General features: G+C 37.2%; 1 protein-coding gene across 1 annotated transcript in view; it reads left to right on the forward strand.

Annotated features, from left to right (window-relative positions):
* The window catches only part of RNF17 (ring finger protein 17), a gene marked incomplete at its 5' end in the record, with an annotated part of 180,213 nt that overhangs the window by 134,071 nt on the left and 19,007 nt on the right, over nt 1-27,135 (forward strand). Inside the window, 17 exons of the mRNA XM_081327716.1 lie at nt 441-612; nt 1,065-1,141; nt 2,472-2,546; nt 5,015-5,259; nt 8,218-8,298; nt 8,965-9,120; nt 9,947-10,136; nt 11,555-11,726; nt 14,492-14,682; nt 15,767-15,905; nt 18,360-18,519; nt 19,487-19,602; nt 21,217-21,337; nt 22,700-22,820; nt 23,014-23,238; nt 23,458-23,614; nt 25,760-25,878. Coding sequence (XP_081183842.1) covers nt 441-612; nt 1,065-1,141; nt 2,472-2,546; nt 5,015-5,259; nt 8,218-8,298; nt 8,965-9,120; nt 9,947-10,136; nt 11,555-11,726; nt 14,492-14,682; nt 15,767-15,905; nt 18,360-18,519; nt 19,487-19,602; nt 21,217-21,337; nt 22,700-22,820; nt 23,014-23,238; nt 23,458-23,614; nt 25,760-25,878 — 2,517 coding nt within the window. The remainder of the gene's footprint in view (nt 1-440; nt 613-1,064; nt 1,142-2,471; nt 2,547-5,014; nt 5,260-8,217; nt 8,299-8,964; nt 9,121-9,946; nt 10,137-11,554; nt 11,727-14,491; nt 14,683-15,766; nt 15,906-18,359; nt 18,520-19,486; nt 19,603-21,216; nt 21,338-22,699; nt 22,821-23,013; nt 23,239-23,457; nt 23,615-25,759; nt 25,879-27,135) is intronic.

Genomic DNA, 27,135 nt, shown 5'->3' on the forward strand with positions numbered 1-27,135 from the left:
GTTGAAAAGCCCTGTTTTAGTATACCGGTACTATTTGGTTCAGATTTTTTTTTCTTGTTTGCCTGCTCTAAAAACTGGGTGCGTCTTATGGTCAGGTGCGTCTTATGGTCCGAAAAATACGGTAATTTAAAAGTTAGTTTACTTTTAAATTCTTTATCAAAATGTTAGTTCTTGAAACATTCCTTCAAATGCTAAGGGGACTGTATTTCAGAGTCAGTTTTATTTATCTTTCTGAGAAATGTGAGTTTATGATAAACAGATTTATGCTATAATTATTTTGTGACTATTTATAACTTTATTTTTAAGTCGGATAATGTGTGGTTTTCTATGCTATATAATGCATATATTGCTAAATAATTGTACAATTATTCAGATGCTCAAATTATGTGGTATTTTTCTAGGATATAACCATATTTTCTAATTTATTTGTTTCTAATCAGGAAAAGGAAGATTGAGGCAGAATTGGTAATGAACACCAGTTACTATGTAACTGATATACATAGCATTCAGGTTGCTGTTATACAGAAAAGAAGCAATTTAATTGATGCCATAAAGACAGCAAAGGAAATGAAAACAACTAATTCATTAGAATCCTGCCACAGCTTAAATCAGGTAACGTTAAACTACCGGTATGTATTGTATTTCTTCGCTTTCTATTTGGAGTTTTCATTAATGCAATCTATGCTTTCAGTAATCAGAAATGCATTTTAAGGATTTCAGTGTAAGGTTATTTCAACAGAAAAATAAACTATAAAATGTAACAAAATAGTACAATTAAAATAAACATCAGGACTAGTTTTATTGATACTTTATTGTTTTAGAACTCTTAACCTGAGGGGTAACATACAAATGATTCTAAATTTAATTAATTAAAATTGGTCATAAAAATAAATGCATATATATTCTATATTAGTACTCTAATCAACTAATTCCAAAACAAAAGTGAATTTATTTGTTTTTAAGTTTATAAAACTATTTTAGCATTCAATTCTCAATCATGTATTTTCTACATAACTGCCTGCTATATTGTATTGAAAATTGAATAAGGACTTATTTTTTTCAAGGCTCTTTGCAACTTAAATGTATCAATTGAAGAAGAAGTCTTAAAACTAAATAATCTGAAAAAAAGAACACTTCCAAGGTATGTTTCTAGAAAACTCTAGGGGTTTTAACTCATTCATTTTTGTGTATAAGAAGTATTAAATTGTAGTTGCTAGTATGACTACAGTAGATCCAACTAATTTATTGAAAATAAGCTCAAATGATTTCATATGTGCAGTCTTGCACAGTAAGAATGGTAAAGATTCTACATTTAAAATAAAGCCTATGATACAAACAAAGTCAAATTAAAATCATATTGAAATCATAAAAGAATTTTCAAAGACTTGATTGACACAGTGGTCTTAACTATTATTTAATAGCAAATGATTTAATAAGCCACAAATTATTAGGTTTGCACGATAACTATAATTCATGATTCACTAACTGAATTCAAGATTCACTGATTATGTGCCACTGAATCATTTTCAACTTTAAATGACCATATAGCTAGATTTTCTCCATGATGACTGTCACTAACTTGTTTTTTTCAATACTTCCAATAGTGCATTCATTGCCACTAACTGAGTTCATCCACCTTGCCGCTAGTCATTTTCTTCTTCTGTTCTATCTTTCTCAGCATTAGAGACTTTTTTTGGGAGAGATAGGTCTACACATAATGTATCTGAAGTGCAGAATAATTTGAGATTGGTCATTTGTGCCTTGAGTAACAGCTCAGGATTGATTCGTTCAATGATCCATCGGTTTGTTTTCTTGGCTGTCTATGATATTCTCAGGAGTTTTCCCAACACCAGAGTTCAAAGGTGTCAGTACTTTTTCTACCTTGCTTCTTAAAAGTCCATTTTTTTTGCTTCCATAGAGTACCTGGCTTGCATGATTCTGATCTTTATAGATATAGACACGTCATGGCATATGGATATCTTTTTTCAAAGCTCATATCTGCTGTATTGACTACTAGTCTGCAGTGTATTTTTGACTGCTTGTTTCTTTACTGTTGGTGGTTGATCCTAAAAGGTAGAAGCTATCCACCAGTTCAGAATCTTCATTGTCAATTCTAAGACTGTTGTTCTACCTGTTGTCATTAGTTTTGAGGTCTTTATATTTAATTTTAGTCCCATTTTTTTCACTCTGCTTTTTTACTTTTAGTACTATGACTTCCAGATCCTTTGTATTTCCAGCTATTGCAGTAGTGTTAGTAGCATAATGCATGTTATTGATGTCTTTGTTCCAGTTTAAAACCACCTCTCCTTAAAATATCTCCTCATTCCACTAATGAAAACTCTTCTTTTGGTGGGAGGAGTTAGTTGTGTATCAGTCTGGATTCATCAATTAAATACCAAAAACTCAATTATATGCTTACAAGCATGTCCAGAAAATATATTTGTAATGTGGATTGTATATTCCTAATGCAGGTTTTACATGGACTATGATGAGATAAACCATATGTTTGAAAAGTTAGGTAAATTTTCCTATGATGCCTCAAATGTGTAAGTATTTTGCATGTATCTGAAACACAATGGTTTTGTTCACCTACCTTAGAATCTTTCAGTTTGTATAACACAGTCTATCTTCTACTGAGATACTTAACAAGTATAAAGAACAAACAATACTAAGAAAGGAAATAAACTGGAGACAGCACCTATGTAACCATGGGTGGTCTTAAAAATAAAAGATCTAACCCTAGTTAGTTTTTAGTTTGAAGAATGTACGAAAATTTCAAAGCTTTAAGTATAAAAATTGTATAAATAAATAAAATTGGTAAAAAAAATCTTGGAAAAAAATGGAAACTACCCTATTTGTTGAAAAAAAAGAACAACTTTGAAGTTCAACTTGAGGAAAATTTTACCTGTAATGTGAAAACAGCCAACTGGTTCCAATCAGAAATAAGATTTATGGTTATTTTGGGGGCAGTAATTACAAGTTGCATTTGTACTTTTGGTCATGCTGTCAATGAACTTTATTTAGAAATGTTTCCATTATTAAGTACTGTGCAGAAGCATGTAGAACAAAATGAACAGTTCAGTTGACAGATAAAGGCAAGTAAGATTTTCTGTTAGGATCAGTATATCTAGTTTGCTGATTTTCAGTGATATTTGACATAATTCCTATGAGTAGCAATTATGAGATCTTTGATATTCACAGGACCAGCAGCAAAATGATCCAGTCTGTGGCTCCTCAAAATATTGGTTTCAATAAATATTGTATTCAATAAAATATTCTCCAAATTGTAATTTTTAATTGAAAAGGAGACAAAAATAATTAAATATGTGAGAGTTAGTTATGTTTTAAATGAAATACAATTGAATAATTGTTATACAGTTAGGGAATCAGGCTTCCATCAAGCATCTGTGATCAAATTCAGTCCTCAGCACCTCCAGAGTTATATGCCTCTATTCAATAAGTTGGGTTTGGTATAGATATAAATGGCAAGCCAAGATTTGTTTTAATGAGCAATTAAAAATGTCCTGGTCACATAGAGCAAAAATTTATAAATCATAATTTACAATTTACAGTGCCTAGGATGCAAATTTAAATAGGAAGAAATTACATTATGGTTTAAGTGTAATAGGGACACGGTGGCTCAGTGGGTTAGAATGCTGAGCTTGTCGATCAGAAGGTCGGCAGTTTGGCAGGTCGAATCCCGAGTGCTGCGTAGCAGAGTGAGCGCCTGTTACTCGTCCCAGCTTCTGCCCACCTAGCAGTTCGAAAGCACGTAAAAATGCAAGTAGAAAAATAGGGACCACTACGGTGGGAAGGTAACAGCGTTCCGTGCGCCTTTGGCGTCTAGTCATGCCGGCCACAGATGTCCTCGGACAAACGCTGGCTCTTTGGCTTTGAAATGGAGATGAGCACCGGCCCCTAGAGTCGGAAACAACTAGCATGCATGTGCGGGGGAACCTTTACCTTAAGTGTAATGTATAAATTGAAGCTTACACACTATATACATTAGTTTTGTCTCATTCTTGTCCATGGGGGGCAGCTAGTGATAAGATCAGAATTTTTTAAAACTGCTGAATCTGAAATTGTTACAACCATAGTTAGATTTATTATAGATTACTGTATTAAAATAAGTTCAGACCAGTGAAAAACTGCCTATAATGTGTCAAAGTATATAGTTAAGATACATCAAATAAGTTTTTTTTCCTGACTCTGTAGTTGTGTCAGAGAAATAGGGAAATTTAGGAGCAAAAGGTACATTTATATAACACTGGAACTTAAGCTAGCACATAGCAGAAACTGAAAGTTAAAGATTCGGTCACAAAAGAATCATCCATAGAAAATAGTCCATAAGAAGCAGTACACAAAATTAAATTTTGATGTTTCTTTAGATTATATTGTATAAGAATTATAAAATGAAATTGATTAATGTTGCTAGACGAGTCCTCGTGAGTACTTAAAGTACATCTTTCTTTGGATCACTATCTTTAAAAGGATAGGAATTTGGCTGAAAAATGTATACAGTATTGAAGTTTTAAAGAATCAAGTTGTATATAGGTTTATCTTATTTATTATCTGTACTAATGATTTTTTCTGAAGTGATTTCTTTCATGTTGTACAGATGCCTTTCTGGATAGACATAATACAAATGCATAAATTTTACGGTGAGGTACATGGATACCATACCTCGTTTTTTAAGGTTCTTTTCTTTCAATTATTTTCTTTGTGGTGGTATTTTCTGTTTTTTTAAATACTTTTTCTTCTGGTAAAAGTGAAGTTAAAAATGAAAAAAATATTAAAAAATCAGTGATTTTGCTGTAAGAGTTTGGTAAAGAAATCTGAAAGCGTTCTGAAAATAAATTATTAGAGGATGTATTTAGATTTCAGGTTTAATGGAAATTAAAGATGCCTCTTAAAGTCAAAGGCCTTTCCCTTATTTCTATTGCTTATTTGATCTTTTGTGCTAAAATGATGTTTAATGAACAAACAGTATTCAATGAATGATTGGTCAACATAGGTACAACTTTGAAGACAGCTCTCTAAAAATGAATAATGAACTTGATACTTCACATCAAGTATATAAAAATCTTGTTAAAGAAGTTGATGTAATTCCTCCTTCGGAAGAATCTGATATATGTTTTGAAGTGGCCCACCTGCAAGAAATGGCTCCATTATCCATTCAGAAACACACTGCTGCATTATCTCAGGTCGCATCTACACCAGATGTTATCATTGAAGAAATAATTGAAGATGATCAAGAAAGTGAGTAGGAGCTTTAAACCCCTATAAAGGTCTTTATATAATTTGTTATATAATATATTTTCTCTTTCAAAGTGTTCATAGTTTTTTAAAAAGTACATAAATGAATCTCATATATGTATGTATGTATGTAGGTATGTATGTATGTGTAGATCTTTGGTCATTCGGGTTTTCCCCCACGTAGAATTGGAGGTATCAGGGTAACGTTTTGACGAAATCTCATCCGTCATCCTCTACATACAAACACCCGCGAAAACCTCAAAACATATATATATATATATGTATGTATGTATGTATGTATGTATGTATGTATATATATATATGGATCTTTGGTTATTCGGGTTTTTCCCCGCGTAGAACTAAAGGTGTAGGAGCGACGTTTCGACGGAATCCCATCCGTCATCATCAGGCTGGTGGCTTCTGCTTCCTTCTTCTGGGAGAAGCATGTGGCTGTTTGTTCCTCTTTTTTAAACTGCCAGTGGGTGGAGGTGTGCTCTGATTGGGTGGGAGTTTAAGTGTGTTCTGATTGGGTGGGAGTGTGTTTTGAATGGTGGGTGTGTTCTGATTGGGTGGAGGTGTGTTTTGAGTGTATGGGCTGGTCTCAGCTGCCAGCCTTAGACCTGAGCTGGTGAGTTGTGCTGCTTTTGTTTGGCTTCATGTTTGTGGTGGTGCCATGTTTTTATAGTGGGTGTCGGTTTGCTTATTGTGTGGTTTGGAGGGGTTTAAAGTGGCTGATGTTGCATCTGTAGTTAGGTTTCTGTTTTGTGGTTGTGCCTCGTTATCATTGTGGGTTCGGATTTGCTTTTTGAATGGTGTGGTGATGTCATGTGGTGTTATCATGAGTTTGGGTCTGGTATCATTCTTGGTGGTTGGGACTCGTCTGTCAATCAAGGCGGGTTTCCAGATGGTTGGTAGGCGAGAGGTATCATCTCGTTTGTTTATGCTGTGGGGGCGTTTTTCTATCTCAATGGCTTCTCTGATTATTCTGTTGTTAAAATGTTCAATTTTGGCGATAGTTTTGGTTTTTTTAAAATCAATTTCATGTCCCGTGGCTTCAAAGTGTTGGACCAGGGATGAAGTTTGTTCTCCCTTTCTGAGTGAGTTTTTGTGCTCTTCAATGCGTGCACTTATTCTTCTGTTGGTCTGTCCGATGTATGTGGTGGGGCAGGTGGTGCATGGGATTTCGTATACTCCTTGGTTTTCTAAGCCAATTATGTCCTTGGGGTTTCTTAGGATGGTGGATATTTTTCTGTCTGTGTAGAATGCTGTTTTGATGTTGTGTTTTTGGAGGACCTTGCTGATTCTGTCTGTGGTCCCTTTTAAGTATGGGAGGAGGGCTTTGCCATTTTCTTGTTCTCTGTCTTGGGTTTTTGTGGGTGTCTCTCTTCGGATTAAGTTGGTAATCGTGTTTCTTTGGAATCCATTGGCTGTTAGTACATTAGTGAGAGTGTGTAGTTCGGTTTTTTGGTGTTGTTCGTCAGCTAGGTGTTTTGTTCTGGAGATGAGTGTCTTGGCTACGGAGTTGATCTGTGCTGGGTGGTGGTGTGAGAGTGCGTTCAGATAGCGGTTTGTGTGTTTTTTTTTATGGTAGATAGTGTGTCCTAGGGAGCCGTTGGATTTCTTGTAGACTAAGACATCAAGGAAGGGAAGTTGATTGTTAGCTTCTGTTTCCATGGTGAATTGTATTTTGGGGTGTAGGCTATTGAGGTGTGTGAGGAAGTCATCCAGTTTTTCTTTGCCGTGTGGCCAGATTACGAAGGTGTCATCTACGTATCTGAGCCAGAGTTTGGGTTTGTGGTTGGATTTTTCTAGAGCGAGGGTTTCAAAGTGTTCCATGTAGAGGTTTGCGATGACAGGTGAAAGGGGTGATCCCATGGGTGCTCCTTCCATTTGTTTGTATCTTTGTCCATTGTAGCTGAAGTATGTGTTAGATAGGCAGTGGTTGGTCAGATCTAGGATGTGTTTTGGGGGGTTGTATTTATTTAGGATAGCTGTCAAGGCTTCTTTGATTGGCACTTGGGTGAAGAGGGATACGATATATATATATATATATGTATGTATGTATATATACACACACACACACACACACACATACATATATAAAAAGACCCGAATACACCAAGACCTACATACCCTTACCCGTGAAAATCTACGAAAACATATATATATGTATACACACACACACATACTCACATACATGTATGCGTGTGTGTGTGTGTGTGTGCGTATGCACGCTTTGCAATAGAACAAACACCAGATGTTGAACTATAGTTCTGAGCTTCCCATCACCAATGAGTATGATGACTAGAGTTACTGGGAGCTGTGGTTGAACAATCAAGAACAACAAATGGTCCACTTCTTTTAACAAAAGAATCACAGATAACTCGCTCTAAAATTGAGAATGCGTTTTCCTGGTAAAGAGCAACTCATGAAGAGTTACATATTGTATCCCTTTTTGTAATATGACAACTCACCACCACTACCTTGCCCCAGCCACCTGGCTAACCCCACGGGGACAGCTCGCCACGAGTCCGGGCCTTCCGCTCTGGTTTCCAAACCTGGCCCAGCTTAAGTGAGGTGAAGGTTCCTACCACCTGCACTCCTTCTCTGAAGGCTTCCTTGCCTCGCAACTTTCCGTCCCTTTAAGGGTCGCTAGACAAAGAAAAACCAAGGTGGAAACCCGAGCACTGACTTTCCCAACTTGTCCCGACGCTGCCAAAACAGGAAGTCTACACACACAATACCTGACGATGCCATTGTCTGTGACTCCTGGGATTTCTCAGAATAGACTTCTCAGGGCAAAATGGAAAACTGTAAGCTTGACTTCTGAACTTGGCTTTAGAAGGCTGGTTGTTAAGTCTCAGTTGTATAATCAGTTCTTCAATAAATTTGTTCCAGGTGAATATTATTGACATCTGGAGTTGATTAAATATATCTGTGTTCCCCCCCCCCCCCCGCCAGCATTTTCTACAGAATATCACAAATCTACATATCAGAAGAGTCTTTGTCAAACACAGCAGATCCCTTTTGAGTTAAAGGCTGGTATGTAACTGTGATCTGGCAAAACAAAATGTCACAATGATTGGTTCAATACTTTGATTTTTGAAATACTGTATAGAAATAAATGCTACCATCCCTTTTTTTAAACAGTAACTTTGAAAATGTAGCTGGAGTGTATAAGAGGAAGTTTATGGAATAGAATACACTTTTTTCACTTAATAACTGGTTGTAAAGCAAAAAATGCTTCATTTGGAATAGTCAAGTATATTGACTTAATATTTCAAATGTAACATAACTATTATTGAGAGATGTAAATAGATCGATATTAATGCTAAAACAGTTAACTGCTGAGCCAAATACTACTGTTTTCAAGTAAATGTTTTGCAATTTCAGCATGTTTTTCTTTGTGGAAATCCAGTTTGCTAATTACTTAATGGACCCTTTATTACATTATTGTTATGATATTGATGTATTCATATTATTTTCTTTTTCATTGTTTATTGTTCTATTATTTTACCTCTGTTTTGTTTTATTTCATTTTGTTTCTTTGTTTTTATTATGGTAAGCCGTCTAACCCACAGTAAGATAGGTGGCAAATAAAATTAACAAATAAATAAATTTCTGCACAAATAGCTTATATATATTTATGTATATAAACTTGCTTATTATTTGATTTTATTCATTCATTTTATATTCTATTTTACACAGAAATTCCTGAATATGTTATTGTCAGTTCTGTAGTAAATCCATGTCATTTCTATGTTCGGAAAGTTTCCCAAAAGAAAACTGCAATCTATTTGGAAAAAGTTTTGAAATACTATTGTAGGAATAACTATTTGTCTCCTACTGAAACTTTGGAACTAGGTAACAATACTTCTTAAATTTCAGAATGGCATAATTTCAGAATTTTTAAACTTCTATGGAAATGGATTTATGTTGGTTTTGCTAAAGGTAAAAGATTTCCCCTGTCCAGTCATGTCTGACTCTAGTGGGTGGTGCTCATCTCTGTTTCTTAGCTGAGGGAGTCAGTGTTGTCCAAAACCACTTCTGTAGTCACGTGGCCAGCACGTTGAGACTCACGAAACACTGTTACCTTCCCACCCAAAGTGATACCTATTTATCTACTTGCATTTGCATGCTTTCAAACTGCTAGGTGGGCAAGAGCTAGGGCAAGTAACGGCAGCTCCCACCGTCACACAGTGCTCAGGTCTCAAACCTGGGCTGTCAGCTTTCCAGTAACAAGCTAAGCATCTTTATCCACTGAACCATTATGAATTAACCCCTGGATTAAGCTAAACCATCTTCTAATTCTAAAGTTTTATTGTTTATTTCTTCATGGGTATTGTATTCCGATTTTGGTTGGGGTTGTTTCATTTATTTTGAAATTTGGAAAATGATTGTGAACTATTTAAGTCTGCTAGATGTACAGATGCATTCTTTTTAGTAAAACCTTATGCTAATACCATGTTTTATTAATGGAATTTTGCTGCCATCTCATGACTAGCCAGAGTTTTGCAGCCCTAAGAACTTTCCCCAAAGTAAAACCTCTGTTCTTACTCTCAGACAAATTTTAAGTGTCAAAGATTGAATTAAAGAACGAGACCATTCAACAGTTCTATAAATATCCTTTCTTAATAATGCTTAAAAGTTGTAATGAATTTAAAGATATTTAAATTTTAATGTATTTCAGGCACAAGGATTTTGGTTAAAAGTAAAGAACATGGAATGTGGTGCCGTGCAGAAATAATTGAACTAATTCCACTCCTGAATACAAATGAGGGGAAACCTTGTGATCTGACAAAGTACAAAGTTTGTGATATTGCAATTATGAAAGTATTCCTTATAGATTTTGGGCATCCAGAAGCTTTAATTATTTCAGGGTATGAATAATTTTAAATACATTTTGTTCAAATCTGTCATGTTTAGATTTTCCCATTTAAGCTGGTTTTGAAATTATCATTTCTGGCCAAGATGATTTAGTGAATGATGAGTCACCAGATGCTTCAGAATGAATTTGATTTTTTTTAATCTTACTTCTGGCTGGAACATGATAGTGAGATGTTATTGGTTATCCTGTTGCATAGTTTGATAGAGCAGGGGGTCCCCAATCCCCAGGTCGCAGCCCACTATTGGGCTATGGGTGAGTTGGGCAAGCGCACATGCGTGCACTTGAAGCTCTACTCAGAGGGCCCTCCCCTTGCACAAGTGGAGCTTCACACTCGAGCACAAGTGTCCTCTGCTCACGCAAGTGGAGCTTTGCGTGTGAGCACAAGTGCCTACCACTCGTGCAAATGGAGCTTTGTGCGTGAGCGCAAGCACCTCCGCTCATGCGTGAAGCTCCATTCACATCAGTGTAGGGCACATGCTCATGCTGCTTGCACAAACTGAGCTGTGTGTGCGCATGTGCACCTGCCACTCACACGCCTCCCGCACTGGGCTAGGCTGCCAAGCTTGAAAGGTTGGGGATCACTGTGTCTTATAGGCGACATAAGTAGATGACGCCAGGATCTTTTTTCCCCTTCTACAAGTGAATTATGTTCCTTTATTGGTTCCCATTTCAATAATATTGTGGAGTGCTTGGGAAAAAGGTAAAAATTGAATCCAGATAAGTCAAAAGTTGAATTATTTTTCGCATATAGTGAAGAGGTCACGCTCCCAAAGTAGTACTTCTGCAGATCTTTTACAGTCCTTTCAGATAGCTATTATTCATGTGCTGGTTATTTTCCAACTTAATTAGTGTTTGCTTATTTTACGTTATTTATTTAGTTTGTGTGCCACTATAGCCAAAAGACTTTGCGACTTATACAGTGAAACCAATAGGTTTCAAAAATTGGGAAATAACAAACCCTAGTCACTATAAAAATAACACAGCTCAGTAAACTCAAATAAAATTAAAACAAAGCAATTGCCCCAAATTGGCTAGAGTACTCTCTGGTCTCCAGCATTTGCAGTAAGGAATTGTGCTAGCCTGATTGCCTGTTGGAGAACAGGCTTTACAACCATGAAGCAATGTCTTCTGGAGTTTGGTTAAAATGGCAAACAAGACTGAAGAGATTGCTGTTGCTAATGCGGTAACGCTTTAGGACCACATCACTTAACAAGGAGATTCAGTCCCAATTGCACAGTAAGTCAAGGACTATCTGTATCTCTTTTTTGTGATTCACATACAGTATACATATGTGTACTGTATATGCATATATACAGTATAAATATCAATATTAGTGAAATGACCTCTTAATGTATGATATTCCAAACTGCATAATGAAACCATATGTGGGTTTTTTTCTTCTGCCATCAGAGTACCTAATGAAGTTACTGTGAATCCAGAACATGTTACTCTTAAATACATGATGGTTGAAGATCTATGTTTGGTTGTAAGAAAAATGGATTTATCTTTAGAGACTCGGCTCAGAGGTATAAGTAAGCTAGCCCTACAGTGTTCACTAAAGGGCATTGTTCCTAAGGATTCAGTAAGTGAGAATTACTTTGACTGCTTTTTTCCATTGTTTATTTAAATGTTTTGATAGTCTCTTATTGATTTTCTTCTTTATAGCAGTTATAGAGGAATTTTTGATACTTCTATAGATGAGGGTAGTGACAGAGATGTCCTGAAGCAAGGGGAACAGATATACCTAATATTCCAGAACCTTCTGGGAGTATTCTATTTAAGTCAAATAATGCTTATGAATACTGTATGCAAAATTTTCTGAGGTTTGGTTTGAAGTAAACCATATTTCACAACCATTATGCTTCTAGAAGCTACTATGCTAATGAAATGAGTGTCTTTTTGAAACATATTCCAAGAGGAGAGAGAGCAGCTGTAAAATATAATTTGTGGTATACTTACAACCCAAACAGTGGTTTGAGTTTTGTGATTAATATAAATCATAATGGAACATGATGTCTGAATTGAGTATTTGGGAATTTTATCTCTAGTTCACTGCTAGTTGTGAGCTTATTTTGATGATTTAAGAGCCATGGTGGTACAGTATTACAGGCTAATTTTGCCGACTGCCAGAAGTTCAGTCCTGACCGGCTCAAGGTTGATTCAGTCTTCCATCCTTCTGAGGTTGGTAAAATGAGGACCCAGATTGTTGGGGGCAATATGCTGACTCTGTAAACCGCTTAGGGCTGTAAAGCACTACGAAGCGATATTTAAGTCTAAGTGCTGTTGCTAAGCACCTTCACAGAAATAACATCCAGTGATACATTTCAATCATTGGAAGCTGTTTCCATTCATGGAACAAAAAGGAGTAATTGTAGCCTCTCTGCACTTTAAATCCTACTCTGGATGGTATTTCCAGAATAGATTTTGAGGGCATAAAAAGGCTGGTGGTGGAGAAGACAGGATTTTGCTGCTCAGATATTAGGCAAAACATCTTAAAATATCTTCATTCATCTTTAAAATAGCTTCTTGTGTTCTACTGTTCCTCAAGATGTATGTCACTTTTTTTCTAAATTGATTTGAAAGCGACTGACGTTTACATAAATCTGTACATATTTTTGTGACCAGTTAAACTTAATACACTGTAGAGCCCAGAGTTCCCCTACCTTTCCGGCTTGGTGGCCCAGAAGGAAAGGGAGGAGCAAGCAACCCATGTGCACCCGTGGCGGCGCTGGCGGCATGCAGGCATCCGCCACATGTGCAAGAGAGGTGCTAGTGCCTGCACATGCACAAATCATTCTCATGGCCTGGTGGGCAACAGGCCACAGCCAGTTGGTTGGGGACCCCTAGTATAGCCTATTCCTTTACTGATTTAATCTTAAATATCAAGTATTTAGTTGTCTGAATTGACTGCCTAGAATAAAAGAAATCTTGCAAAGGTGCAACCAGTTGTTTTTTTTAAAAAAATCACAAATCTACTTCTGAGAATCTTTACCATAACATTTCAAAAGATTAGTTATTGTTACTGGGAGATCCTCCCAACTGAGCTGTGGGCAGGCTGGCAACTGATATAAGGCAAATTTGTCCACATCACTATTTGAAGGGTCTCAGTTGTTCAAACAAAGATTGGAAGGATTTTCTGATTATCAAAGACTCAAAGCCATGTCTTCCTTCAAGGGAAAAGATAAGAGGACTAAAAAAGAATCCTTTAATTTTCAAGAAATCTCCTTCAGTCTTATTAAATGGGGTACTGCTGCACTATTCTGATTCTGCTCCAAGCTTCCCCCAGTTTCAAATCCTTCAGTTATCAAACCTCACATTTTTAGATCAGGCAAAAGAGGCTTTCAACTATCATAAGAGCCGTGGTGGCGCAGTGGTTAGAATGCAGTATTGCAGCCTGACTCTGCTCACTGACAGGAGTTCAATTCCTTTGATCCTGACTGGCTCAAGGTTGACTCAGCTTTCCATCCTTCCGAGGTTGGTAAATTGAGGACCAAGATTGTTGAGGGTAGCATGCTGACTCTAAGCCACTTAGAGAGTGCTGTAAAGCACTAGAAAGCAGTATATAAATCTAAATGCTGTTGCTATGTCCAGTTATCCAGATTAAAAGACTGATTTTTAGGAAATCTCACTTTATGATTTCTTGGAGTGATGATGTTTTAATTAACTAAATAAAAAACCCACAGAAAATTCCTGGTTATTGAGTATTCTTAATAAAAGTTATTTTACAGAGTACCTTTTACAGGTAGTCCTTGATAACAACCATTCATTTAATGGCCAATTAAAGTTATGATGATGCTGAAAAAAGTTACAACTGTTGCATCATCCCAGAAAGTCATTTAATCATGATTTAAGCACTTGGCAACCAGCTCACATTTCCAGTGTGAATCTTGCAATCTATGATCATGTGATCGCGATTTGCAATCTTCCCAGCCAGCTTCCAAAAAGCAAAGTCATTGGGGACAAAATCAGGGAAGATTGCAAATCGCAATCACATGATGTCCTGCTTAGTGACTTTGTAAAAAATGGTTGTAACATCAGGAGCAGTCATGTGATGCTTTGCTTGACAACTGTGCTGTTTAATTTTCTGATCCCCAGTTGTGGTTATAAGTCGAGAACAACCTATAGTTTGCTATAGTGGAGAGTACTCAAGATTATTTATTTTGGTGTTTCTCATGCATTATTTTTCATCAAACTTTTCTAAGGATAAATTTGATTTTTCCCTTTATCCTGAGGCTACCTTCATAGGCAATTATATTTAAATTTTATTCTGTTTAACTTATAGTTAAAGAAATGACAGGAGAAGATTGAGAAAAAAATTAAACTGTTTGGTTTTTCTGTCCACAACAGGAAAAGGGTTGGGGTAGAACAGCAAGGATAGAATTTTTGAGAATGGTAAATAGCAAAGCTGTTCTGATGAAAATTTTTAGAGAAGAGAATGGTGTGCTTATTGTAGATCTTATGAAGCCTCCAGCAAACAAAATAAGCAGTGACATGCCTGTGTCCCTCAGAGATGCACTAGTTTTCTTGGACTTAGCAAGGTATGCATAGCTAAAAGCTTTTTAAAATCATAGCATAAAGAATTATGACATTAAACATGTTTTGAATAGAGATTTAACCTTAGATTAACTTACATATGATTTAAGATAGAATGCATTTGCTTTTTTTGAGTTTATAGATTGATTAGATACTGTTTCTTAATGGATAAAATTTTTATTCCTCCTAAAGTTCCAATGATCGCGCGCGCGCCCCGGTCATATGACCATACTCTGGTTGCTCAGCAACAGAAGATGCATTTATAGCCTCCCACAATCACCTGACCATGTTTTACAAAGGTTTTGCTGAAAACTGGCAGTTCTGGTTTTCTGCAAAATTGCACTCACAGTAAACACTGCTGCACTTACACATAGTTGACCCATATCACGACCATGTTGACATATGACTATAATGGACTAGCTCCATTACACTTGTAACTTGAGGACTATGTATACTTCTCAGCTCAACATGATGCGTGCCTTGAGAAAGGGAAAGAGTATGCTTCCAAGAGGAGTACAAGGTCTAGGTCTTCCCTCCTGATGTTAGGAGAATAATAAAAAATATATTACAAATTCCTGCAAATCTATATTGCAGGGGTGAGGTAAAGCACAGTTAATGTTATTAGCAGAATATTCCTAATGGCAACCTTTGAGTTTTTCCATAGAAATCAATGGAATATATTAACTTACAATGGAAAAATTAAAAGATGTACTTACAAATTTGATTGAAATGTGAATTAGCCTACATTTTGGATTAAATTATGGAAAAAGATTTTAGCCAAGTAGTGGGAATAATTTGTGGGTTTTTTTTCTTATCTACCTTTTTAGGGTGGGAATTGACGTAAAGTAAAAGATTAAATGCTGTTTCATAGTGTCCCTGGTTTGAATACATTAAGATTGATAAGATTATCTTAAAATAATTTTAAGGAGAGTATGAATAGATAGATATTCTGTGTCATTTGTTCTCAGAGCTAGGCTTCATGTCTTAACTGTATTTCAAATTCAGGATTACTAACAGTTAGTAAAACTTAGTCTCAGATTGCTTTCTCTTGCATATTAACAGTTTATTCTCATCTCTTTACCTTATTAGCTTTCAAAATGAATTTTCTGATTCGTCAGAAAATGCTGTACCACTGAAGTACTATCCACCTGTGATGCCACGGGAAAATACAGAGGTTGTCGCTGTTGTTAGTTACATTAATAGCCCTGGCGACTTCTACATTCAGCTGGTAAGTGTTGCATTTTAATGTTAGGGTTCATGTTAGTACACATAGTCCTTGACTTATGACTCCAATTGAGCCTAAAATTTCTGTTGCTAATTTGTTAAGTGAATTGTGCCCCATTTTACGACCTTTCTTGCCACACTTGTCAAATGAATCACTACAGTTGTTAAATTAGTAACACGGTTGTTAAATGAATCTGGCTTACGCATTGACTTTGCTTGTCAGAAGGTCGCCAAAGGTGATCACATGACCTTGGAACACCGCAACCATCATAAATATGAACCAGTTGCCAAGTATCCAAATTTTGATCACGTGGCCATGGGGATTCTGCAGTGGTTGTGTGAAAAACAATCATAAGTCGCTTTTTTCGGTGTTGTAACTGCACAGTCACTAAATGAAGTATTGTAAGTCAAGGACTACCTGTGATCTTAACGTTTTTGTTTATATTGGTACTTTTTTCAGTACTAATACAAAGTGTTAAAAAAATTTAAGCTTTTTTAAAATAAGAAGTGCAAAAATTCAGGGCTGAAAGAAATACATTTAAGAGCTGCCTGAATCGCAGCCACTTACAGATGAATAAAAACAAAATAATACAGGAACTCCTCAGTGTACAACCACAATTGGAACCAGAGTTTCCATCACTAAGCAACGCAATCATTAAGTGAGTTGTGCCCAATACTACCATTGTTTTTGCCAGGGTTGTTAAGTGAACCACCATGGTTATTAAGTGAATCATGGTGTGGTTAAGTGTATCTGGCTTCCCCCACTGACTTTGCTTGTCAGAAACCCCCTGAGAAGGTTGCAGAAACACTGCAATCATAAATACACACCTATTTCCAAAGTGCCTGAATTTTGATCGTTTGTGGGGATTATGGAGATGCTGCGACAATCATAATATGCATGAGGACCAGTCGTACGTTGCTTTTTTTATACCTTCAGTTGTTAAACGAATGGTTGCAAGTTGAGTAATACTTGTACCCAAAAATAGCCACTAAAAATCTACAAGTGGGAGTTGTAGCCAGTCAAAGGGATGCGGTTGGCGTGCCTAGCATGTAATTTAAATTTACAGAAGTGATTTCATAGGGTTTCCCATTTCTGTCCTAATATCTTTTAATTACTATTTACCTGTTCCCAAATAACAGTATATTTTACAAATGGCTATTTTAAATTCTAGGGATACACAGCATGGGGCAGCATGGATCAGCCTAGTGGCTTTTAAATAGGATGTCTTGGTTCCACTCATGATATGAGCAGGACTACCAGTTGAAGTGAGCCAGATCCAAGAATGGAAGGGTTAGAGCCATTGCTAACTAGTGGCAATAAATATGAAACACAACAGAAAGGAAAAGGGTTGGATGTCTGCTCTGGGTCAATATTCAGTCCTGTTTAAAACTCCAGGGTGCTGCAGGGAAAACCACCTTTGTGTTCCTTCCTAATAAAGGTAAAGGTTCCCCCGCACATGCGTGCTAGTCGTTTCCGACTCTAGGGGCCGGTGCTCATCTCCGTTTCAAAGCCGGCGAGCCAGCGCTTGTCTGAGGACGTCTCCGTGGTCATGTGGCCGGCATGACTAGATGCCAAAGGCACACGGAACGCTGTTACCTTCCCACCGTGTTGGTCCCTATTTTTCTACTTGCATTTTTACGTGCTTTCAAACTGCTAGGTTGGCAGAAGTTGGGATGAGTAACAGGCACTCACTCTGCTACGCCGCACTCAGGATTTGACCCACCAACTGCCGACCTTCTGATCGACAAGCTCAGCGTCCTAATCCACTGAGCCACCGCGTCCCTTCCTTCCTAATAGTTGGCATTCAATGCTTATTAAGCGTGGTGAGCAGAGAGGGGCACTGTTCAAGAGAGGGGCACTGTTCAAGAGAGGGGCACTGTTCAGGTTTTTCTACATTTGTGAGATTTGTTAATGTCTAAAAGGGCATTTCCAGATGAGATTCCTTCTACCTCTTATATATTTTGCAGTCTATTTTCATGCCATACAGTAATCCATTCTTTCTCATCATTCAGCTTTTCATGTCTTATAATTAGCTATTAATTGGTGATTTAAATGCATTTATGGAATTGAATGGCATAAAGGAAAAGCATGTGTCTTTTTCACATTTGATTTTTAGAGTTATAGACACTCAGTGAAAAATGCACTACAATTAAAATAGCAATTGAAAGCAAAAAATAAAACAAGATGTATAAAAATATAAGTTATAAGGGGAAGCAACATCTATTAGGCCAAAATACAGAGTAGCAAGTGGCTTCTACTTGGCTTTCAACTTGAAAGCTGATATATGGTTGCATCAGTTGCATCTTTGCTAACCCTTATATCTTTCTGAGCCCTTCCTGTGACATTAATTACAGTACCATCAAATTCAGGTGAAAATAATCAATATGATTATGCAAATTAGTATAGTAGTGCCAAATGTTAGCATGAAGGAATTAATTTTTCTTTTCATTATGGTAGTTAGAACAGGGTCCCGAATTTGCAGCTTTTCTAAAGAAAGTTGAAGAAGTGTATGAAAATGAAGTAGGACCCGACTTGCAAATCCTTTGTCCAACCCAAGGCCAACCATGTGTGGCCAAATTTGAAGATGATGGTGTTTGGTACAGAGCACAGGTGATTGGTAAGTATCTGGAAAGCATAATTATTCTGATCTCTCTCCAATTCAAAAACTTTTTCCAATGAAACATTATAGAACATTTCATCTATCCAGTGTTCTGATTATTGTAGTTCGATAATATATTTGTTTTGACACTGCATCATAAATGTATAAATAGCCGGATTATTCTCTGGGCAACATATGACTAATGTAGTAATTAAGAAATTCATCTTTGAAAGATATGTCTGGTGTAGGACCTCTTCAACTTTGGAGATCATTGGATTTCTTTGGGGCACCATTTTTTATTTTAGCCCAATCTTTTTTATAGGGTTAGGATTATGAAGTTACTAACGTACAAGTATAAAGACTTATAGGTTAATAACTTTTTTATAGTTAACTTCATAACTGTACATGAAGTTTGTTCACTTGTAGCAATGGCAAATTTTGCTATGTTTTTTCTCAAATTTATGTTTGCTTCCAACTTGGGTACTTTTGAGTCCTGATATTCTGGTTTATGTTAAACAAAGCTTTGCAGTTGCTTTAAAAAAGCCCAAATCACAATTTACATTTTGTCCATGTGAAAATAGATTTCATGTTTTGGTTTTCAGGACAAGCACTGAAGCAAAAGTATGCCAATATGGATTTCTATAATGACAGTTATATTTTTAAAAATCTCTAAATTCATGCAAGATCTTATAACTTTGAAAAATGTTATTTCAGATCAGGCTAACAAATGCTGATTTTTGATACCAGAAAAATATATATAACAGACTTGGATTTTCTAACATTAATTAAAATCAGGAAGAGAATTGTAGCATAGACATTGAGACATTTTCTTTTATGTAACTTTGGAAAAGAAGTAAGATGATGGCTACCTGAAAAGAATTTGGCATATCTATACACTTTGCAGATGTTTTTCATTCCGATAAACACATTTTCTTTTATAATTTCAAGGTCTAAATCTTTCCTAATTTCATTTTTTCCCCCAAAGGATTGCCAGGTCATCAAGAAGTTGAAGTTAAATATGTTGACTATGGTAATACTGCTAAAATAAGTATAAAAGAAATGTGTAAAATAAAAGATGAGTTTTTAGTTCCCCCAGAAAAGGTAAGAAAAGCCATCTATTTTATAGAATCTAGATAAACTGCCAAGATACCTTGTGCAATTTTTGCATTTTCTTTAATAATAATTCCATTCATTTTAATATCAATTAAATGTTTGTTTCAATGTTTATTTACTTTAAAGTATATTTGAATTTAAATAAATAAATATGTAAAAATGTGCTTCTCAAGATACTGTATATGAACCATATGATTTCCTTACAAGATTTTGCCTTGAGTATTCTAATACATTGTCCTTACCGTGTTTCCCCGAAAGTAAGATCTACCCTGAAAATAAGCCCTAGTTTTGGGGCGAGTCACAAGCTAGGGCGAAGGTGGAGCTTATCATTACAACCAGGGTTCCCATGGATCAACATTTGTGAATTGTCTTTACAAAGACAAGGGCGAGACCGTAGGCAGAGGTTCAAAAATTTATTCGGTTCAGCTCCAGGCAGCTGACTGTCAAACAATCCTGGCTTATATAGAGAACTGTCAAACATCATAACCAATCAGGTAACAGTATTTTTCCCGCCGCTCGGAGAACAGCCAATCGACGAGCGGCATTCTGACAGCTCGGCGGCTGTCGGGGAATTCCTCTCAGCTGAGCGCTTAGCTCAGTTCGGAGGACCAGATTGTGGACTGCGGATTTGACAGTTCCGGGAACTGTCAAATCCGGCGCGTGCGTGTTTGGTCCTGGCAGCCCTTTTGACAGCTGTCATCGGGAATGGCGGCCGGCGGGGCGGCGCGCATGCGCAGATGCTTCTGGCAGCCATTTGACAGCTGTCAACTGTCAAAGGTCTGCCGGTCCGGTGTTTTACTTGCAATTTGGAATCCCTCGGTTTCCCGATATGATTCAATTTGCCTCACCAGCCCACTTCTTCTGCGGCCGAAGGAGCAGCTTCATTCTGCAGCTGAGAATAGAGCTCCAGCCTGCATTGAAGACCTCTGAAGCCAAGAACCAAACTATGGATTCAATCTCTAGCTCAGTTTTCAGCTGCACAGGCCTTCCGGAGAAGCCTCTGACAGCGAAATGCAGGCCTGAGCACCATTCTCAGCTGCAGAATGAAGCTGCTCCTTCGGCCGCAGAAGAAGTGAGCTGGCTGGGCAGGGCTGTTGGTATCGCCGCCACGAGGTCTTATTTGGGGGAAAACACGGTAGAATCCATTGTATAAATGTATTAATCTGCTGTAGTATAAAATCTGAATAAGAGAGCCAGTTTGGTCTAATGGTTAGGTCACCAGGCTGCAAACTGGAAGACCAGTTGTTCAAATCCCACCTTAGCGTAGAAGTCAGCTGGTTTACCTTGGGCCAGTCACACACACTCAGACCAACCCACTTTACAGGGTGGTTGTGAGGAAAATGGCAGGAAGGAGTATTAGGTATATTTGCTGCTTTGAGTTAATTGTAAAAATAATAAAGGTGGGATGCAAATTAATAAATATCAAAATCCAGTAATGAGTCTGGGAATACCTAATAATACAAGGAAGAAGTTTAAGTTGTGAGAATCTAACCTTTGTTGTTTTGGAAATCATTAGAATTTCTATGTATGAGAATATATTTCTTAAGTATTTCTATCATTAGAATGGTTTCTCAGCTAAACTGTCTGTATTTTGCAACACAGGCTATCAGGTGCAAATTGGCTTATATTAAGCCATGTAAAGGAGCCACTGAATGGACTGTCCAATCAAAGGATAGATTTGAACAACTGATTCAGGATAAATGTATGCTCTGCTTTGTTACTGGTAAGTATTTATCTTTCTGCCCTGACAACATTAACTTCTGGCCTGCTCACCATTTAGTTGACTACTGGAAAAAACCTTAGGGCTGATTTTGAAAACAACCTGAACATTTCACCTTGGCACAAAATTCAGTGTCTCAATTGCCAGTGTAAAATACTGTTACATTGTCTTGGTTATCAGTAGGCTTACACACCTCATTCAAAATGCTGGCAATTATCTTTAAAGCTGTATAAATTACAGTATCAGGATACATGAGGCACTGTGCCCTCAGAATTAAATCCATGTTTAAGATATCCAGAAAAGATCAATGGAGGGTTTCTCTTCTCATGAGGTGATTTACTTTGTCATGGTTCCCATCCTATGGAATACTCGCAAATGAGAGATGATTGGCCCTAGTCCTCCTCAAATACTGCAAGCAGGTTAATGTTACAGGTAGTTCAGTAACCACATTGACACTGGCAACTATTGTTAAGCAGAGATGAGCGGCATGTAAATTTGATAAATAATAAGAACAAGAGAAGCCGTGAATGATATTACTTTTAATTTCTTTTGATTTGATTTGATTTTCTGCCACGCCCTGTCCTGTCCTCCAAAGGTCATAAATGTGAGGACTGGTTACCTTTTCATCATCATCTAGTAGTAGTAGTAGTAGTAGTAGTAGTAGTAGTAGTAGTAGTAAGGACTACTGTTTTCAGTCTTCAGTTGATTTGGGGTATTATCGAGATATGATTATATGGATCTTTTAACTCTCTTCATATATTTGTGCTTTAATACTGCTGCTTTTCTGTTATTCATGATACAAGTTAAAATACTTTCAGATAAATATCTGTAGGTTAACAATTAACTGATCAAAGAATTGTTGTTTACTCTGGTTCTTGTTTGGAGGAGAGAGTCCTATGATGGGTAATTCTTCCTAATGGTTAAGTGAAAATCATACTTGCAGTAAGTTTAGGTTCTGCTATAATTTCCACTTTCTTGCTAAGTTAGCTATCTGAATGCTGCTAGGTGGTCATATATGTCTAAACAGCAGTGCAGGAAGAACTCCATTACCCAGTTCATTTAATATATCAATTCATTTGGTTAGAACCACTTGGAGTTCAGGCTTAAAAGATGTTGGGTGATTATAGGGCATAATTAATGTTATTTTCATAGTTATTTTCTCTTAAGCCACATTTAGATGGGTTCACACAATATTAAACAACAAATCACTGCTTATAAAACACATTAAACCAAAACAAAACCACATTGTAGCATAGAGCAAAATGTAAACAGTTATATTCTTAATTTGGAATACAGAATAATTGAACCATTAGATATTTTTTTCCTCCAAAATTCAGATTTGAACGTATTTTTCTCCCTTTGTAGAAAAAGCAGAAGACAATGTACTATCTGTTGAGCTCTATCAAAGTGCATGTGTCCCCCCAAAGCAGTCAGGCAGTGTGAATAATCTTTTGGTTAAAGAGGGCTTAGCATCTTACATAACAGGGTAAGTATGCTTGTTAGCTTGTCATAGCAACTGTCCTGAATTTATACAATATTTCAGCATATTTCTCATATGCAACTTTGAGCAAATTTATAAATTTCAAAGTATACATTGTAATTACTGGACATATTTCAGCTTCTTTGGCATTGGTAATACGTATATGCCAATATAAACAAAAGTGATTTTCTTTTTATAGTGATAACAAAATGATTGCTACAGCTTATAATGAAATATGGGATCCTAGTCTGGAGGATATATTCAAAACAGAGAAATCTTTATTAAAACTTAAGATTGAAGACTTGCCAATGATGGAAGATTTGGTTTTGGAAAGTAATAAAGAATTGCAAGTGCAAATTAATCACATTGTATCTCCTAGCAAGATATTTGTGCATTTTATGTCATCAGAAAAAATTCTAAAAAGGTAAGGGAACAATTTGGTGCCACAAAATGCATTTTTGATGAAAACATAAAGACTAAATCAATATGTCATGTTTTCTTTGCTAGAACTGAATAGCTTGTCATGATTGACAGGGATTTTAATAGTAAGAAATAACACTTTTGCACAGATCCGCAAAATTAATTTTTAGAGTCATTTTGAAAATCTAGATTGATGGTGTGATTCACTTTTTAAAACTTTTAGGTTACAGGAAAAGATGATTGCAACTTATTCTGAAACAGAAAATAAAGCAATTAAGTGGGAAGTTGATATGAATTGTGCAGCTTATGTATGTGAACAAAATCAAAATCAATGGCAAAGAGGCCAGATCATCAGGATTGTGTCTGAAAAAGTTGTAGAGGTAAATTTTAAGAAGTTGTTTCAGATGCAAAACAGTTCCTTATAACTGGAAAGAATTCATCAGTAAGTACAGTATGTTTTGCAGCATAGTTTTACCCTGGTCTAATCATAATTTGTTAACTATTTATTGAGCAGATGAAAAGTAATGTGGCTAATGATCATTGTTAAATATTGTTTGCCGAATCAAACTAACCAAATTCCGCCTTAATATGACATGTGAACAAGACACTAGTTTATAAAACAGCTGGAAGTTTGAAAATACTATAAATGGAGTGTACCAGACTCCTCTTTCTCCTTCCTTGTTGATGAACTTTAATCATTTGCAAAACTGTTGGACTTAGAAAGCTCCGAATCAAGAATTCTATGTGCCAAAAATCTGGTTGCATTGTGAATCTCGAAAAAAAGAGTAAATAACAGAATAACAGAGTTGGAAGGGACTTGGAGGTCTTCTAGTCCAGCCCCCTGCTCAAGCAGGAGATCCTATACCTTTTCAGACAAATGGCTATCCAGTCTCTTCTTGAAATCCTCTAGTGATGGAACACCCACAACTTCTGGAGGCAAGCCGTTCCACTTGTTAATTGTTCTCAGGAAATTGTCAGGAAATTTCTCCTTAGTTCTGGGTCGGATCTCTGCTTGATAAGTTTCCATCCATTATGATGATGATGATGATGATGATGATGATTTATATACCGCCCCTCTCCCAAGGGACTCAGGGCAGTGTACAGGGCAATTAAAACACTATGAAACAACACATAATATACAAAAATTAAAATGAAATTAAACCGAATAGCCCTAAACAATAAAACACATTCTAAAATTTAAAATATTTTAAAATTTAAGATCTAAAATCCCAGTCCCTCAGTCCAGGCCGGCAAGTTCAAATAGCCAAGTCTTCAGGTCGCGGCGAAAAGAGCGAAGGCCGGGAGCCATCCGGAGCTCAACAGGAAGCTGATTCCAGAGGGCAGGCGCGCCCACAGAGAATGCTCTCCCCCTGGGGGCCGCCGGTCGACATTCCCTAACCGACGGCACCCTGAGGAGGCCCTCTGTGGGAGCGCACAGGACGATGGGAAGTTAACGCCGGCAAAAGGTACTCCCGTAAATAACCCGGACCCATGCCATTTAGGGCTTTATAGGTCATCACCAGCACCTTGAATCTCTTCTTGTCCTGCCTTCAAGTGCTTTGGAGAATAGGTTGACCACTTCCCTTTTCTTTGTGAACAACCCCTTAGATATTAGAAGACTGCTACTACCATGTCACCCAGTTCTTCTCTTTGTAAGACTAAAATCCAAGAGTGTAATAAATGTGATTTATACCTTACACTGTATCTTAAAATTCAGGCCACAAAAATCATTTATGGCTATATATGGCTGCCCATTTCACATACCCTACATGACTCTGAGCAGCACATTGTCTTTAAGTTGTCATAAAACATAAAGTAAAGGTTCCCCTGCACATGCGTGCTAGTCGTTTCCGACTCTAGGGGCTGGTGCTCATCTCCGTTTCAAAGCCGAAGAGCCAGCGCTTATCCGAGGACGTCTCCGTGGTCATGTGGCCGGCATGACTAGATGCCAAAGGCGCATGGAACACTGTTACCTTCCCACCGTAGTGGTCCCTATTTTTCTACTTGCATTTTTACGTGCTTTCGAACTGCTAGGTTGGCAGAAGCTGGGATGAGTAACAGGCACTCACTCTGCTACGCGGCACTCGGGATTCAACCCGCCAAACTGCCGACCTTCTGATCGACAAGCTCAGCGTCCCCTAAGTTGTCACAGAACTCTTCAATTTGGCAATAAAATATCTGAAAAATGAAATTAAAATATATACCTAAATAAGTTCTATATGTTTTGCTGTCTCGGGCCTTGGTCTTTTGTAAAAATGTGAAAAGTCAACGTTAAAAATTAAAAATGAAAAGAAGTCCAAAATAATAAATATTCTCTAACATAGATTAATGTGCTCTTTATTTTATTAATGTGTTTATTTTATTAATGAAGCTAGTAATTATATGTTATTGCAGTGTTGAAGAAAATTGTGGTGAGGTTGTACTCGCATCAAGTAATAATAAAAAGCGGGTTAATTCGTAAAGACATTTAGTAAACAACAGAGAACTCACATTATCTAAACTTTAGTTAAACGTTTCTTTTGCAGGTATTCCTTATTGATTTAGGCATTTTCAAAACTGTGGATGTTACCTGTCTAAGAGAACTTGAACAGACTCTGAAGACTATCAGACCATTTGCAGTAGAATGCTCATTAACAAATATAAGGTAATATATCCATTTCCTAATTATTGTAGTAAACTACTACAAGCCCATGTAGATTAAAACCAAATCCAAGTTAATATAAAAAAATTTGCTTGCAGAGCTGAATTCTGTATGATAAGGGATGTATAGTTTTACTATTATACTACCTCGCTTAACAATGGCAATTGGTACCAAAATGTCACCACGATATAAAAAAGATATTGAGACTAGAAAGAGTACAAAGAAGAGCAACAAAGGTGATTAGAGGACTGGAGGCTAAAACATAAGGAACGGCTGCTGGAATTGGGTATGTCTAGTCTAAGGAAGAGAAGGACTGGGGGTGACATGATAGCAGTGTCCCAAAATCTCAGGGGCTACCACAAAGAAGAAGGAGTGAAGGTATTTTCCAAAGCACCTGAGGGCAGGACAAGACGCAACGGATGGAAACTAATCAAAGAAAAAAGCAACCTAGAACTAAGGAGAAATTTTCTGACAGTTAGAACAATTAATCAGTGGAACGACCTGCCTCCAGAAGCTGTGAATGCTCCAACAGTGGAAGTTTTTAAGAATAGACTGGACAGCCATTTGTCTGAAATGATATAGGCTTTCCTGCCTGAGCAGGGGGGCTGAACTAGATGACCTCCAAGGTCCCTTCCAACATTATTATCATTATCATTATTATTATTATTTTCCATCTAAGTGGTGTGAACTTAAAGTGTGATGTCACATGATGGTATTCCTTAGCACTAGCAATTCTCCAGCCCCTGTTGCTCTTGTTAACTAAATCCCACTGGTCCATTAGGCAAGGACCTATCAGAGTACAAGCTATTCCTGGTGCGGTTCCTTCCAGTTCCGAGACTCAGTAAGAAATGGGATTGCCTCCTCTTGGATTCTCCCCCCCCCCCCCCACCACCACCCATCTTCCCTCATCACTGCTCTTTTGGCTGTCCTGCACAGCAGCAGCAGTGGTGGCAACTCTGAGGCTATAGTAGAGTTTGGGACCTTTATTATTCTCAGCAGCCACTATCCTCAGGCCTCTACCTTAGCTACTTCTGCTGTGTGCTGCTCAAGCCCGGTGCCATAGTCAGCTAATCCAGAGCCACAATGTAAAGTCCCTGCTGCCATCATCACCCTGCTCTCTGCCAACTATGTGACCCCAGCTGACCTTCACCCTCGTCTTCCACTTGCTGCTTCCTTGCCTCAGCCCCAGCACCACCAGGACTAAGGAGTGTCACTGTGCAGGGCAGTGAAAACCTGGATAGGAAGAGATAGGCAGGTGAG

This window comes from Vipera berus (genome assembly GCF_964194415.1).
Source record: "Vipera berus genome assembly, chromosome: 4".
Classification (NCBI taxonomy): domain Eukaryota; kingdom Metazoa; phylum Chordata; class Lepidosauria; order Squamata; family Viperidae; genus Vipera; species Vipera berus.